This window comes from Trichogramma pretiosum, unplaced genomic scaffold, assembly GCF_000599845.2.
Source record: "Trichogramma pretiosum strain Unisexual culture from Peru unplaced genomic scaffold, Tpre_2.0 scaffold75, whole genome shotgun sequence".
In the NCBI taxonomy this organism is placed as follows: Eukaryota; Metazoa; Arthropoda; class Insecta; order Hymenoptera; family Trichogrammatidae; genus Trichogramma; species Trichogramma pretiosum.
In genome coordinates, this window is record NW_019641613.1 from 273,220 (window position 1) to 290,454 (window position 17,235).

Below are 17,235 nucleotides of genomic sequence, written 5' to 3' on the forward strand. Positions count from 1 at the left end.
GAAACGTCTGTATTCACCATAATGCCTTTCATTTTTTCAACTTCAGGTGCATTGTAGATGAACATGCTTTCAGGAATACAATTGAACATCGCCAACATAAGCGAAGGAACTGTTAATCTTGATTGTTCCCGTTTTTTACGCAAGTAATCGGCAGTTTCTTGATCCCAATAAAAACCAAAATCTTCATAAGGAGTCAGGCAAAGCTCAGTGCGTATTAAATCCACTTCACCGTTTTCGGTGTACAGAATCAAATCTTTTATATAAAAATCGCGATATTTCATAAAAAACTTCAAAATTTTCAGTCGAGTGTCAACTTTCCAGTAAAATCCATTCGACGACAACAACCGAATCATCTCAGCGATGTAAAAAGTAATGGGATAATCACGCAATTCGGATGATGTATAATCTGTGCTAAACGTAATATTCTCGCTCAAACTGTCCAGACTCGCGCCTCGTTCCAAGAGTGGCTTTGTCAGCTCATAGTCCAAAAGCGACACCGCCGATTCCAGAGGTGTGAAACCTCGAGCATTTCGTGCCTCGATATTGGCTCCTTTCGAGACGAGTAAGTCGACGATCTCCTCGACTGGTCTTCTCTTCTTCTCTTTCTTGTCGTCGTCTATTTTGTCGGTACAGAACTCGGGACAGTCGCACACACGCAGTCGGGCCAACGCATGAAGCGGAGTCGACTCATCTTCTTTGTCCAGATGATTTGGTTCCGCTCCGTTTTCCAACAGGACCTTCACGACGTCCATTCGGTGGTACTTGCAGGCCATGTGCAGCGGCGAGCACGTGTAAGAGTCGACATTGATGTCCGCGCCTTGGCTTACGAGTCGTTGCACCGCCTCGACATCGCCTTTGAAGCTGGCTCCGTGTAAATAGGTGAATCCATGATCGTCGCAATGATTTTCCTCGGAATATTTCAGAAAATAATCAATGAGGGACATAACTTTTGGTTTATCATAGCTATGATACTTGTTTTTTAAGTCCTTCTTATATTTACATAAATAATGAACTGCAGACTTTCCGTCAATAAATATTTTATGAATATTTAACTCCACGTGCTCTTTCGCAAATATAAATACATTTAAAAGCTTCTCGTCCAATGCCATTTTGAATAATAAAGATGAATTCGCAAGTTCTATCATAATTTTTAATTCCTTTATTTGTTTTGAATCCATTTGAAAGGTATCAATTTCAAACAATCTCAATAAATCTCTTAAGGTTTTCTCGATGAAAATATTAGTTATAAGATCATTTTCTGCCATGATAGATTTGGATTCTTCTACTGAACACGTAATCGAAACTAATAACTCACCTACACTTGAAACAGGTAGAATTTGAAACGAAGATGTGAACAGCTTGGCGCACTTATATAGACTGATGCTTGTAATGCACACTTCTAATGAATGAGCATTTATTTTAGAAAGTAGATTAGATTTTCCGAACGATTCAGCCTCCAACATGTGCGTTGCGCAGTGCGCAATAGATGTCACGCATTGGCTTTTGGGCCCGCGCATACTATGAAATTTAAATGAATTTTCGAGTACTAACAGTACATAGTGTTGTTATGGCGATAATTAAATTTAAATAGGGATTAAATATCGATTACCTCGAAAGCAAATGTAATATGCACTATTTTTACTGTATAAACGAGAGAATTTATAGAATTTCGGCGTAGTTATCATGAAAGCAAAACAGTCAAGTTCTGATTTGAAACCAAAAACATATCATTACTTTAGTTTTAGATTTGAAAAAACAGCTCATCGCTATGAAAAAAGGTAGAGGTTCGTCGTTCGAATTAGATGTTGTTAAACATTGCTTGTTGCTGTTTCTAATTGTTTATAAAGAAAGCGTTGAGATGATCAACTGTATACAATACGTACAATTCATAACGGCGTTTGTTGGCTTAGTCCTAACTGTTTCGAGAAAAAATTCCAGTCATACTTGCAAACTCGTTCGAATCAATTTTTTCCCCTATAATTTTATAATACAATAGGCGTTATATTACATATTGAAAAATATTCCAGCGAAAATCTTATACAGCCATATTTTAATTTATCAATCATTAGGCGAGGTGCTGCGCCATCGCAGTCATGGCGCATTGGCTTGGCCATGTTTATCGCGTTGAGAGATACAGTATCGAGATCTAATTTAGAGAGGCGGAGCAAAAACATAATGACGTCTAGATGTATTTTTTCGTATCGACGGGGTAATACAGCTTTACTAGCTGCGGCTTCTAGCCGTACCGCGCAGTTCTCGTACTCTTCGTAAGATGCCAGTACCGCTCGGTACCACCGCGCGCGCGTTGCACTGCGTGTCATTTTTTCTCCTTCCACTAACTTTCAAGTTTCGAACGCATGTTCTCGACACGACGAATGCACCAAGCCTATATCATTGAAAACTGTACCTGTATGAATAATTAACTATCTAAAGCTTGGTCTAGGCGGCATCATTATAGAGCGCAGCAGAGATTATTCATGTAAAGTACACAGGAGACGTAATACAATTATGGGTGGATGAATAGCTTACTCGAGAAATTATTCATGCTAATTATATCCCCTGATACTGTAATGAGGCTCGTGAAAAATAACATCTTGAAAAATGAATCTATTGTGTAGGCTTCCATCGTACATTTATTATAAACAAACATATCGCTCGATCGTCTCTTTCTCGTACAGTTGCCAATTCAATTCTATATTTTCTTCTCGTGAGCTCTGATCTAGTTTCAAATTATATCAACTTTCGCAATTGTAATTCGACGTCTGGATTTCACCGCTACATATTTTTTAAAAACAAAATTGTAATGCGATTTTTGACGAAGATGAAGTTATAACAATTAACTTCTTGACTGTTTCATTTCACCTCTGAACTCGCATCATCTTTGATTCAATAATGAACATCACGACTTGGATAATTCTGAAATTTAAAATAGATGTCATAATATTTTTCATAATTAATTTATAAAGTGCAAAAATGCTGATTACTTCTTGTTGATTTTACGTAGAAGGGTGTACCACTTTTTGAATTAATGTTGCTAGAAATAGTGAAATTGGTCTATTTGACGTGCAGAAGATATCCCAGTTAATTTGTACCAAGTTTTTTGGTCATTTTTAATGCAATCTCGTGTAAAAAAAGATCTTTTTAAGTACGTCTCAATTATGAGCCTCAGAGAGATGTTTATATAGATGTTTTTGATATTAACGTCATCAACGAGAAAAAAATCTCTTGACGAGATATTCTTAATATCTTAATGATGAAAATGTAATCTAACACTATTTCAATAAAATCTAATACTATTTCAGAGTAGTACAACCTTAGAAACAAATTCTAAATTATGATTTTGTAGCAGTTACTGTCTGTTCAATAATTGTTAGCAAACATATTTGAGGACAGCAATTACAAACATAAAAATGAAAAAACTCAAGAGTAAAATGTTGAAATGCTTGAAAAAGTCAGAAGAAGGAGTACCTACGTCACGCGGGGTTCCCAGGCGGTCACCCATCCAAGTACTAACCGCGCTCAACCCAGTTTATATTCGGTGATCGGACGAGAACCGTAGTTTTCAGAGTGAAATGGACGTAGACATTGTCAAAGGTATGGACAACAGAGATTTCAAAGCAACTTTTTTACACGATTTAGGAAGATATTTTGTTATAATACTTTGTAGTATGTAATAATTAAGAATGAGTTTTAAAAGATTTCAGAGCAAAAATTAAATAGAATCAAATTTCATAATATAATTTCTAAGTGAGATTTCATTTTGAATGAATTTTATCATGCAATTATGAAGATGTGAATTATTATTCACGATGCAAATCTACTTTAAAGAAGAAAGTACAAAAATGGCAAATAATAACTTGTTAAATTAACAAGAAAAAAACAATGACAATGCATTGAGTTTTCTCCTGAAAATGTGATCCTGAAAATGTGCTTCGCCTCGGATGATAAATTACACGTGCGTTGAGACTTTCCAATTTTTCACTCCCTAGGTGCAAAATATACTAATTATACACCATTATTGAGCTATACAAAATTTAAGCAATATTTTTCAAGTACCTACATTATATCAGTATGCCAGTAGACATTTCTTGTCTTGGAACATTCTTAAACATTCTAAGGACACGTCGAAAATTCAACAGAATCAATGGTCGATAAAAAAGCTATGTAAAAATGTATATCTCCAGTGCCACGCCGAAATCACATTGATATCATGATTTTCATCGACGAACTCCTCGATCCTAAAAAATTGAAAAGTATACGCGAAAAAGTCAATTGGGAGATCGATAAAGAGAGATGTAGATATCTCGATCAGTTCGTAATTTTCATCATATTTTGGAAGCAGGGCTCACTTCCGAATCTTGGAGACATTTTTCGTCGCGAAGAAATTGATTGGCATCTAGAGGGGGCCGCAAAGATGTGTATTAAATCTAAACAATTATGAGGGAAAATAAATTATTGATTCGCACCAGTTACAAAAAAAGTCCACGTCGTACCACACTAGTGCATCATGCTGCTAGAGATGCATATAAGACTTTGGATATTATTCCTAGCCTTTTTTAGATATACAGTAATTTTAATGTGAATTACACCGACGAATTTAGATTAATCCATTTTCATGTGGCCTGCAGGTTTGGATGCCAAGACGCCGTCGAGCCAGGATTTCAATTTTGACAATTTTGACTATTTAAAGCTTAAGCTATAACTTCAATCAGATCAATCAAACTTTTGGTTTTTGAAATGAAATTTTTTTTCTCTTTTTACAAAGCTAAAATATAATACCTCAACTTAGAAAAGCAATGCTTATGCTTAATTACGACTGGAAATAGATTCATTGCATTAAAACTCTCAATTTTCAAAATTTTTCCCATTACAACGAATTTTTCAAATATTTTTCCATACACCGGGTGAGTTATTATTCTTTTCAGTAATGTAGCAATGTTAGTACAAATTGACGATAAATCTCGTTCAATTTGAAGACCACTAAAACTTTCGCTCACTCTGTGTTTACATCTTGCAAAAGACCACACGATCTGCTCTACGCAACGGATATAGAATCAAATTTTAGAAAATTTCTTGAATATTATCGTTGGTTTGGTCATTCAATTTACATCCCACAACATGAAAAAGGAGGAAGCAGCTCAGCGAAATGAGGAGGAAGTAGCTGAGCCACCTGAGGAGATACCAACTCAGCCACGTGAGGAAGAAGCAGCTCAGCAAAATGAGGAGGAAGTAGCTGAGCCACCTGAGGAGATACGAACTCAGTCCCATGAGGAGGTACCAGTTCAGTCAGGTGAGGAGGAAGTAGCTAAGCCACGTAAGAAATGAAACTGTTAACATTAAAAATATATAAAAAGCGTAATTTTAAGATTTTTGACAATAGTCTAGATCGAAAGCTGAGAAAATTTTCATCTGAATATACATTTTACAGATGGTTCCTTTCATTTTTACTAGCTGAACTACATCGATGAATGTGTAAAAACGCGTTTTTACACGTTTATCGCTGTGGTTTTATAAGTAATAATTATTTTCACACTATGAAAACTTGCATATCGATGGGAAATTTTTTCAGCTTTCGGGCTAGACTATTTTAAAAAATCTTAAAATTACGCTTTTTAATATATTTAATGTTAAAAGTTAATTTTTTTAATTATCCGAAGAAAAATAGTTTTTTCGGAAAATCTAAACACACCATCAAAAAACTGAGAAAATTTTCCGTCGATGTAGTATGTCATATATTTTTTTTTGAGTAGGTTTAGGAGATTTTCCCGCGTGTTAGAAAATGAGTAATTTCGACAATAAGTGTCGTGCTATGCGACTGACGCGCGATGAGCGCTGCGCTGCTCATGCCCAGCTTTTTCCTGTGCATGCACGGCTATTTCATGAGCACGCGTGCGTGAATATTTTGTACGGCTCACAGCCGTGTGCCATTTTTTCCGTATACGTAGCATTGGGATCTGAAGGCGGGGCCATGCCGTCAAGGGCCAGATTTTAACATTATCGAGCAAGCTAAAACGGCATAGCCCCGCTTTCATTTCAGATATGATATGGTGCATACGACTCAGAAAAAAAAGCTTGGGATTATGTTCAGCTTTTATTATGTTAAAAAAAACTGGAGCAATTTACCTCGAAATCTTTCCTCTTCTATAATCTGACCATGTATATTTTCTTTTACAGTAAACGTGGTAGAAATGTACCTCTATCAAGTTGAAGCGAAACTTCGCAACGAGCCCAAGCTCTACAAAGATTTCATGATCTTGATGAAACACTATGAGTCTGGAGAAATAGATCAACTGGGAGTTTTACGCAGGATTGGTCACATGTTCCAAGATCATCCTGAATTAATCGTTGGCTTCAATCAAGTTTTAGCACCCGGTTACAATATTCAAGTTACAACAAATGATCAAGGCAACGCTGTCAGAATCTTTTTAGGCATGTCTATTTCACCAGCAACAATAACAACGGGTAAGTAATGCAATGGTTTAATATTGGATAATTCTAATTCATCTGTATTGTATAAAAACCAATTTGATCCCAAATTTAAACAATTGAAGTGAAGATGTACGTTCCTTCGCAAACCGTGAAATGTGTTGATGAATAATTACGAGTAAATGAATTTTCAATGTTATTTTAAATATAATTCATCGAGTAGTAGCAATGCCTTGTATCATATTGTCAGATGCATGCATGCATCTAATCTAATTCGAAAATTTAACTTCCCAATGATTTTCCCGAGGAACTCGTGATATTTTAAAAGCATAATAATAACAAGTAACTCGATTGCGACGTATCTCGTCTATCGACAAATTAGAAAGAGAAACAGTATCATGTTTCATCCCGCCGTATCTAGCGATCTAAGATTCCATTACGAATTCCAATTGATATATTATGACGCGTACGAATCGGTGGAAAAATCGTGGAATTATGTACAGCTTTTATTATGTTTTAACAATACTGGAGCTATTTTCCTCGATGCCTTTTCAAATTATATGATCTTACTTAACCGCAGTTGTGTTTTTTTTTACAGAAGAAAATGTAGAAATGTTAGTCGATAGCACTTCAAGTTCGAACGAAGTAGTTGTGTCGCAGTCTAGTGATTTGGTATCGAGGACTCAAGCACGCATATTTGGAAATGCCCTATCGTATCTTAATGAGGTTAAAAATAAATTTAAGGATCAGCCTTGGGTTTACCATGATTTCTTAAGCTTGATGAAGAAATGTAAAAATCGAGCATTAGATACTCGAGAATTTATGCACAAAATTCGTAGATTATTCCATGAACATGATGAATTATTCGTTGGCGTGAACCAATTTTTACCACCAGGTTATAAATTTGAAACACATGATGATGACTAATCAACTTTAGCTGTGCTTATTGCACCACCAATAGAAACAAATTGTAAATAAGGCATTGGTTACGTATCGCATAGTTTCAATGTATTCATTTCATGGAAATACTAGTTTGATCACAAAAATTTCATTGGATTGGACTGTCATTAAAAAAGTAATAAAATTAGAGATATTACAATTGACGTACTGTTAAAACTTTGATATAAATTGTGATTTTATTTCGTCAGTACGAACAATAACCTTGTATCAATAAAATAATAAAATTTTATCAATTTTTTCTATAATTATCTTGAATTTTCATTTTTTCGTTTGAGCTTATTTTAGTTCAATGTACAACATCATTAAGGCACAAGCTCAAACAGAATTAAAATGTAGTTATAATAAATCATGAGAGCTTTGGTTGTCGTGAACCTCTAGAAAAGCTAATAATCGAGATTGAAGCCACGTAATTTTCTTCTCCGTAATCTTTCATTTACTCGTCTGCAGTACCATGTAAAACGTGTAGGACTTTCTCAATATCTGCAAAATAAGAACGTTATATCCTGTACAAGAGCATACCCTTGTTTTTTTTATCATACAGATGTGATTCGCCGATGATTGATTCGAAAGATCTTGAATCCCGTAAATTCAACTGGTATCTGGGCTCTGGTCACGAAGAACAGCAAATCCCGTCGTAATTTTGCATCAAGATCGGCCCAGTCCGAACTGTAAATCGAATCGGCTAGCAGTTCTGCCTATAGATGCGAGACCGAAAAAAAAGAAAATAAATCTTGGTGATTATTCCACGTGCCATCGTTTAAAATTAGCTCGTGTTCTATAGTAATGTGGGCAAGTGTTTGACACCTGTTCGCGCAGAGTTTCAGCGAATGAGCAGTAGTACAACACTTGTAACATCGTCATCGTGAGTATGCTGGCGTGTACCAAGCCTGTGGAATACTTCCCCTCCGACATTTCCTGCAATACGACACAAACACACACGAGCTTATTATTGAAGCTATAATAGTTATTGCATTTTTAATTGTAAAAAATTGAAATAACTAACGAACATTTCAAACGGAATATGAAAATTTGTTCTTTTATTGTTGAATTGTCGATATATTCCATTGGTTTTCAATTAATCAATGAGATATTGCATTTAAAAACAATGCATAGTATCTAGGCCTTTTTTGAATTTAACACCTTCATTATTGATTAATTAAGTTGGATTTACTATCACATTACGCGAGTATGATTATAAAAATTATAAAAGGCCATTAATGTAAGGATTTACTGTAGCACAGATATTCCGGAGAAATTTATATCGCCACGATCCAAAGATTCGATTAGACTGCAACAAAGCTCTGATTTTAGAAACATAAAATATAGCCGTGAGAGATATTAGACATGGTGTCCTACCTATAAACTCAATTCGACAGCGAAGAAAAATTATCCGCGGCATAAACGTCATCTGAAGACTAAAAGTACAATTTCAATACGATAACATAAAGATCAACTTAAGTAAACACTTTAACTGAAATATTTAAGATGGAGCCATGTGGCCACCCTTATAAAAATTCCCTACCTGATTCCGCGAAATTCCTGCTGGAATCTTATAAAACTCATGTACAAATTTCGCGGGATCCTATAGGAAATTTTCATAAGAGCAGCTGATCAAATGAGCTGATCAAATGAAAGCCTCGTAAATTCTAATAAAGATCTCCTTTTTATCTTAATTTATCTATATGGACTAAAACACTCGGTAATATACGACGCTATTATGCCGCACCTGAGTTTTATGATCACACATTGTCGATTAAGATCTACATATGCATTATAATGGAGTCTTTTGGATCATGGCTATATGAATTTCTCCCGAATACCTGTGCTACAGTCAATCATTACATTACGCGGAAGTACTTTAATTGCTTTTACTATTTTTATGATCATACTCGCGTAATGTAACATACTCATAAGATTTATTTCAGTATACATTTATTATGGATGTGGGCTTTTCACGTGTATTATACGAATGAGTAAGATTGTGATCAAGAATTCATAGATTAATAAGTTTTTAATTATTTGCCAGAATAGAAAAAAATTGTACTTCAATTTTTTCTTTCAGGTAACCCAATTATGTTTTTGTGGAGAATGCGTCTGATTAAAAGTCAAAAATATATTACAAATTTGGCTTAGGAGGAAGCTCTTTGCCAATGTATTATAATGTAATGTGTTTGTGAATTGGTAGCATTTTTTAAAGCAATAATGAATCAAAATATTGAAGAAAATTTGATGGTAATAAAAGTCTGCTTTCACCGCTAGATGGCGAGTACCTTTATTTGTAAATCTGCAAGTGGTAATGTGAAATAAATTGCATAAATTGAAGTATGGTTTACCTATAAAATTTTTATTAATTATGTCTTAGATTAAAATTTAATGTAAAGCTTTTTCGATTATCGTTTTCGCAATCAAAAACTTTGATCCTGTTTTCTGTAAAAATTACTAAATGAAATGAAATGAAATTTCGTATAACTATTCAAAGTAGTGAAGTATAGGATTAATTATTCAATTAGAAACTTTGTTTCAACTGACGTTTCACATTAAAAAAATAGAAAACTTAAAATAACGGAGTGAAAATGTATGCAAAGATGAAGGAATATTTTTCCTTTCATCAAGAAAGAATCAAATTTTTTTTTTGATAAATTTGAGAATTTGGTGTCCCCTTACACGTTTTCCTGACGGATTATACTTTACTTTTCATGAAACTTTTCATGACATTTCGAATTTCATTAGAGTAAGCGTGAGCATCGCGCTGACTATTTTCTGGAAAGTGAAACGTATCTTTCCGATTGTATGCTAGCGCTCTATGTTGGATGGTAGCATCTCTCGAAACCTCCGCGTGCTTTACTGCGTGACATTTTTTCTCCGGCATCGTCATTTGTGATTGAAACACTCAATCGTGTACAACCCAAGTTGGCTTAGCCGCCCGTCGTTTCGGCTTCATAATCCTCGAAATTAAAATTTAAGCCTTCGGTGATCCGATCAACTTCAATTAGCCCTCACAAGAAGTAAGTATACATTTATAACAATTGTTATTACACAACACGACAAATAGATACCTGCATAAATCTTGACGTCTGTCTAATCGCGAATGTGTGCGTAGGTGTGGGTGCACGTATCAGAGAGACAATTTAAAAATTACTTGTACTTGAAAAATTATCCACGGACAAAAACGAAAGTAAGTACACTAATTAGTGTTATAAATCAATACTTCTAACTACTTATTCAACAGTTATAATATGAAAAAATTAACACTCCAAAATCGTATCAGTTATTTTGAAAGGTGCACGCATTTTTTGTATTCTCTAGTGAACCATTAAACTTGAAATTTCATGGGAGTGACTATGAAACTAATAAAAATGTGCTCATGTCATTAGGTTTCAATTAAACGGTAATTTTAAGCAAACTTGATTTTCAATTATCCGCCTTTTATAACCTAAAAAGTAACGTGTCGTCAAACAACTAGTTAAAACGATTTCATTGAACACTTCATTAAAATCTCTTATGTCGAGCACGTGTTTTGATTCGTGTTGCTTGACATTCGTGTACGATCAATTGCTACGGTCTCGCCTGCTTCTTCTTCTTCTTCTTCTTCTTCTTCTTCTTCTTCTTCTATTGTATTGATGCTCGATGACTCGTAAATAATTTCATTTACTAGATGAAATGCCATGTGTTGCATTGAATATTTACCGGAAATTCTTCTCAATTCGCTTTTCCACATATAAACGCAACTAGGCTTATATTCGTGGAAAATATCGTTAAAACACACGTTACATCCGATTCCCAGATTAGAAAGTGACTTATCCCACCGAGAGCCGTGAAAGAAGATACATAGTATTGGGATCTGAAGGCGGGGCTATGACGTCACGGGCCAGATTTTAACATTGTCGAGCAAGATAAAACGCCATAGCCCCGCCTTCACTTCAGATACGATATGGCGCGTACGATTCAAACCGTGGAATTATGAACTGCTTCTGTTATGTTTTAAAAAAACTGGAGCAATTTCCTCGACATCTTCTCCTCTTCTATGATCTGACTATATATATTTTCTTTTACAGTGGAAGACGAAGAAATGTCAACTAGTGTAATGTCAAGTTCGGATGAAGAAACGGTGTTTGGTTCGGATGAAGAAACTGTATCAGGTTCGGATGAAGAAGCTGTGTCAAGTTCGGATAAAAAAGTTGTGTCAAGTTCGGATGAAAAAACTGTGACAGGTTCGGATGAAGAAGTTATGTCTCAGTCCAGTAATTTTGTCCAAGAGTTTCTATGTTCAAGAAAATCAGACATAAGAGTCAGCGTTGAGGATGCCCTATCGTATCTTGATAAAGTTAAATATCAATTTCGGTATCAGCCACAGGTTTACTACGATTTCTTAAGGATTATGAACGAGTTCAAGTCTGGAGACATGGATACTCCAGGAGTTATCACCAGGATTTATTACTTATTTCAAGAACATCTTACATTAATCAATGACTTCACCCACTTTTTACCACCGGGTGTCGGATTTGAAGTTCACAAAAATGATCAAGGCTGCGATGTGAAAGTCTTTTATAGCATGCCAGTAGACTAATGCTGAGTAGATAATTTATTTGTATCATGCAAACAATAGAATTTATTTCCAATGTATATAGCGATTAAAAAATAAAAATAAATATACTCACATATATTTCTGTACCAAATGCAAGACATATTAATAAATAATTACAAGTAAAAAATCTGTTGAATTATTTTTCTTTATTGATCGCGTCGGATAGTAAATATAGCAGATCAAAAGTATAACATTCAAAAAATGTAATATTAAATGGATTTACCAATTCATTCTTTCACATAAAATACGATTATGCGATAGAAAAAAAATCTAAGATCATCAGCTCTTCGATCAGGGAGAAGAATAGGGGTTAATAGCAATCCGGAAAATTCATCGATATCCATGCGTCAAGTATATCAAAGTCATAGGTAGTTTTGTAGCATTTTTTCGAATAATACGATACGTACCTCACTCATCTCGAAGATGTTGAAGCAAATGTTGACCGATGATATCAGCACGAGCACTCCGATCACGGGATTGTACATCTGCCTGAGCGTCTCGCAGAGACTGAGCGACAGAAACGAATCGTAGATTAAATACAAATAATAAAAAAAATTAAAAAAAAAAAAAATAAAAAACAAGCCGATAGATACCGCAACAGCTTGCGATGCCTCTGCACGAGCAGGATCAATTTTCTCATCTGCTCGGCGTCGCTGGACTGGCGATCGACGAACGCCTCGACGTCCAGCCTCAGCGCCTCGATCTGCAGCGTGATGTGGGTGAGCAGCTGGGCGAAGGTCGTGTCGCAGGCCACGTAAAACATGCCCCCGACCACACACATCAGCTCCTCGCTGAGGAACACAAGGGAGTAGATGGCCGGCTCGACGATCGGGAACGGATACTCGATCAGAAATATGCGCTTCGAGTAGTCCAGGCTCGGGCTCGTTCGATTGTAAGGATCATCGTTCTCGCTCGAGCCACGGCGCAGAGGATAAACGGCGAGATTGCTGCGATGGAAAATAAAAGACTGAAATGATATATTTATTTTTTTGATGGGGTCATGATTGTATCAGTATTCGGACACTTTCAGTCAAAACGTTTGTACGGGTTTTAAAATGATTCGAATGATGTAATTGAGTTGAATATGGTAAGCGTGTTTTTAGTGCTAAGTGATTATTCTTAAAACTAATGACCGATGACTTTTTATTTTAATATTGCGATGTTTATCCCCTTTCGATAAAAGATTAGGAAAATTGTTTGTATAATTAAATAAGAAAAAAAGACAAAAGTTTTTTTTTCATCGCCTTTTGCTAGTTTTTGAGATTGGTAAATTGAATAAACACTTTTAAAACTTCGAAGATCAAAAATTGAATTCAGGTTCTCACCGAACAGGATTTTAGAATCACAAGTCATTATAGATGAGTCCTGGATTAATTTCAATAATTAAAGGTAATATAGAGACATGCTTTCTGATTAAAAAATACTTGTAAAAACATAATGTTACATAAAAAAAGGTTTTTAATTTTAACATTTAATTTTTGTTTCAATTTACAGAATTCAACGCAGGTGTATTTCCTTAATGTGATATGTGTGTTTTAAATAAATCATTGGAAATATATAACACTAAAAAGGGACTAGAAATTGGTGCAATGATTTTTCTCAACACTAATTATCAGTCGCTTATCGTTTTTTTCATTCTCAAATATCTCTTTATTAATTTTACGTGACTTCAATCCGTGGCTTGTCGAGGCAGGAAAATTTAAGTAACCAAATGTTTTCGATAGCATTGGTATGGACAAGGTATTTTTATGGAGAAATCAAACTTATCATTTTGATTAAATTTATAAGATTTATTTTAATTAATTTATTTCATTGATATGAAAAATATACAGAAAATATTGAGCTGGCCTTACACCTCTAAACTACACAACTCAACAAAATTATCGCAACAAAAAATTTCATCGAAATTTTGTCGATTTTCCAATGCTTCTATCCTGGGCTATATTTATTAGGGCTGTGCGAGTACTCGAAAAAAACTCGACGATTCGAGTTCGAGTCGAGTAAAACAAGAAAAATCGGATACTCGCACAGCCCTACTATTTATTGTAACGACGCGATTTTTTTTGATTTTTTGGAAATTTTGTCCTTTTTAAATCTATATATACTGTGATTAAATTTCCATACAGTTTAAGGTCAATTCAGTTTTTGAAAAAATTTTCATCACCATGTGACTTTTAATTCTAATAAAAATAAATTTAAAAAAAAAAAAAAAACATTTGTTTTTGTAGTTTGGAGGTGTAAGGTCTTCTTAAGTAAAATTAGACTTAAACTGTACAGTAAATAAATGCAGTAAATTGTTTCTTGATGATCTGCTTCAGTCCGCATTCGTCAAGCAAATATTTATTAAATCTTCGGTGTCAAAAGTTTCATCTATGATTAGCTCACAGCATTTCGCCGGCAGTCGGCAGTGTATCAGTTCCCAGAAACAATCCAGTGCCCAACCACGAAAAAAGCTTCTCATTTTCATTCGGCACAGACTCAATAAATGGGCACGAATAGACTCTCCTTCCAATGTACGGAACACGTTTAATGTTTTCGTATCGGCGAACTCGCGATAATCCTTGTATGTCAGTCGTTCTGCCGCTTCTCGCACTTCTTGCAGTGGTATCTTTATCAAATCCAACAGCGAGCGAATCGGAGTCTTCTCGCCGAGCGACAGATTTATCGCGATTCTTTCCGCTTTGATTCTGAATTCGTGGTATCTGCAAAAATAATTCGGATCCACGAATTCATCGTGATCCGACGATTCATCCAACAATTTGTACTTACTGAACAATTTTAGTATCGTCAGAACGTCTCTTCGATACAACTCGTATCCCGCTTTTTCTAGGCGTTCCATGACCGCCAGAGAGCCAGAGGCCAAACGCAATTTCAGCGCGGATAAATCTTCCAGGGGTCGACGTTGGAAGCCCTCGTCGAAGTGTTCTTCTGTCGGAAAATCGAAATTCGACAGATCAGCGCCGTTTTGCAGCAAAATGCTTACCGTCTCCGAATCGAGACTAGCCACAGCCCACTGCAACGCGGTCCAACCCGACTTGTCTCGAGCATCGACTTGCACCTTTTGATAGTTGTCATTGGCGGTCTTGAAGAAGGTCATCGCCAAGTCATGGTCGTCGTTTCTCTTGCAAATAAGATGCAGAGGTGCGAATCCATTCGTATCGGCTAAATTTACATCAGCGCCTCTTCTTATCAGCAGCTCGAGCGTAATGTTTTCTTTGTCGTAAAACGGGCTTTTCAACATCAGATGCAACGGACAGTCACCCGACTTGTCCCGAGTGTTGACTCGCACGGGTTGACCTCGTTCGTCGCATATCGCGAATAAATTCTCCAGCAATCGGCTCGGATCGTCGATTCCACAGATGATGTGCACTGCTGTCGATCTTTCGTCGTTGGCCAAGTTGGGATCAGCGCCACTGCTTAGCAACCACCCGACTACGTTTACGCTTCCGCGAATTAGAGCCAAGTGCAGCGCTGTACAACCCTCGTTGTCGCGAGCGTCTATCTGCTTCGTATCGTAAGTATGAACGATCAGCTCCAAGAGGTGGTGATTTGGCGCTTGGTAGCCTTTGCACAGAGAGTGCAAAATTGTCCAGCCGTCTATGTTGGTCGAGCTAGGATCGGCGCCGTATGTCAACAATAATTCCGCCACATACTCGTGACCATAGAAAACAGCATTGTGTAGCGGTGAGTCACCTGTTTCGTTAACGATATTAGGATTCTGGCCCAAGTCGAGAAATTTTTCGACAACTTCTTCTACGCCATACTTACAGGCCATATGAAAATGAGTTTGACCGAATTCGTCGGCGTAATTAACGTTGAAATTGTTGTAAATTTTAAAAAGTTCATGCGTCACACAAGATTCTTTGAAAAAATCGTCTAGTTTCCCAACACTATGCAGCGGAGTATGACGAAGCAATAGCGGTTTGCCGTCCTTGTCGAATTTGGGTTCGTCCTCGTAGCCGTTGCCAGCGACAAAGTCAATAAAACTTTTTCCGAAGTCATAATTTTCCCAACTTTTGCTCATGTAATTCAAGGTTGCCTCGAGAAAATCATCGATTTCTTGGCTCTCGAATATATGCCGCAAATTAAGACCTGTAAAATCGCTAATTAGTTGATCAAGAAGATCGTATCGCTCTTCTTTTATTATTTCAATCACTTTAAAACGAACATAATTTAATTTTCTTGACACTTTTCTGCGATGAACAATTTTAAAACCATTTTCGATTGATTTTTCGTACTCGTTGGATACACGCTCAAACATTGTTCTGGACTCTATACACGCACTGCACTTTTCATTCACGAAGCTGCTTACACGTCAACGACTTAACGAATACTAACTCGACGTATGGCAACGAGACAATGTACCCTATAAGAAGTCCGCTAGAGGGCAGATGCACCTGAAGCTATATATATGTGTAGTTTGAAAAAGAGAAAGCTCCATAGTTATGAGCGTTGCCTTGTACCGTCACTGCGTTTTCTAAAAAGTAAAGTATAACTCGCTCGCGGCTTCCGGTTGTGATCGATCTCCGTTGTAATTCGATCTCGAAGCATCTGTTAATGAAAAGTTAATTCATAAAAATTTTTATTGTCATTTAAACTACTGAAAGATGAGATTATTAATCGATTTTACGGCAGGTAACATGAGAAAAGTAACAAGCAAATGTGCAGTTTCATAAACATCTGTTGTCGACCCGTTTTACTGATGAGCCACCTTAATTAATACACACACAAACACACACTCAGTGCATCGACGAATTAAATTAGCCAGCGAGATTGACTCTTGACTTACAAAATATATTTAAATACTTATTATGTACGCACACGACATAAATGAAAATTAATCGTCGCCGGATATTCGACGCCGGGTGTAGACGAGAAAAGGGTTTCAAACTTATCTCTACTTATGGAGTTGCGAACGATATCACTATTCAAAATGGATCATTTGACCAATAGTCTCGTTGAGATGGTCTTTTATTATATGTTAAGAAAATTACAACACCCAGAAAAGTATTCAAATCTGTCAGAGACAGCTCAGGCGTGTTCTTTGATCAATTCTAAACACTTTTCGTTTCATAACTTATTCTCGTAAAATGGATGGTTATCGAGTTAAAAATTGTCGAAATCATTTTATGACATACAGGTCTTCGCGAGCCGAATTTATGATCGCCATTTTGAATTTCGTCATTATAACTATTTTACAATAAAGTATACATGTCATTGACCAAATTTATATGCATGAGATGCACGAGCGAACCTTTTCTTCG

The 17,235-nt window shown here is 36.0% G+C and overlaps 1 protein-coding gene and 1 pseudogene across 1 annotated transcript; one reads left to right on the forward strand and one right to left on the reverse strand.

Moving 5' to 3' along the window:
- Positions 1–3,465: 3,465 nt before the first annotated feature.
- On the reverse strand, positions 3,466–3,584 carry LOC111693611 (annotated as a pseudogene).
- Positions 3,585–4,953: 1,369 nt separating this feature from the next.
- Positions 4,954–7,632, forward strand: LOC106653632 (paired amphipathic helix protein Sin3b-like). Its single transcript, XM_014373149.2, has 3 exons — positions 4,954–5,290; positions 6,175–6,462; positions 7,025–7,632. The coding sequence occupies exons 1-3, from the start codon at positions 5,119–5,121 to the stop codon at positions 7,351–7,353; spliced, it is 789 nt and encodes a 262-aa protein (XP_014228635.1). The 5' UTR covers positions 4,954–5,118; the 3' UTR covers positions 7,354–7,632.
- The last annotated feature ends 9,603 nt before the right edge of the window (positions 7,633–17,235 follow it).

Coding starts and splice junctions, on each gene's coding strand:
- LOC106653632 (XM_014373149.2), top strand. CDS start 5,119: ATGAAAAAGGAGGAAGCAGCTCAGCGAAATGAGGAGGAAGTAGCTGAG. Junction 5,291..6,174: donor GGAGGTACCAGTTCAGTCAG/GTGAGGAGGAAG, acceptor TTTCTTTTACAG/TAAACGTGGTAGAAATGTAC. Junction 6,463..7,024: donor ACCAGCAACAATAACAACGG/GTAAGTAATGCA, acceptor TTTTTTTTACAG/AAGAAAATGTAGAAATGTTA.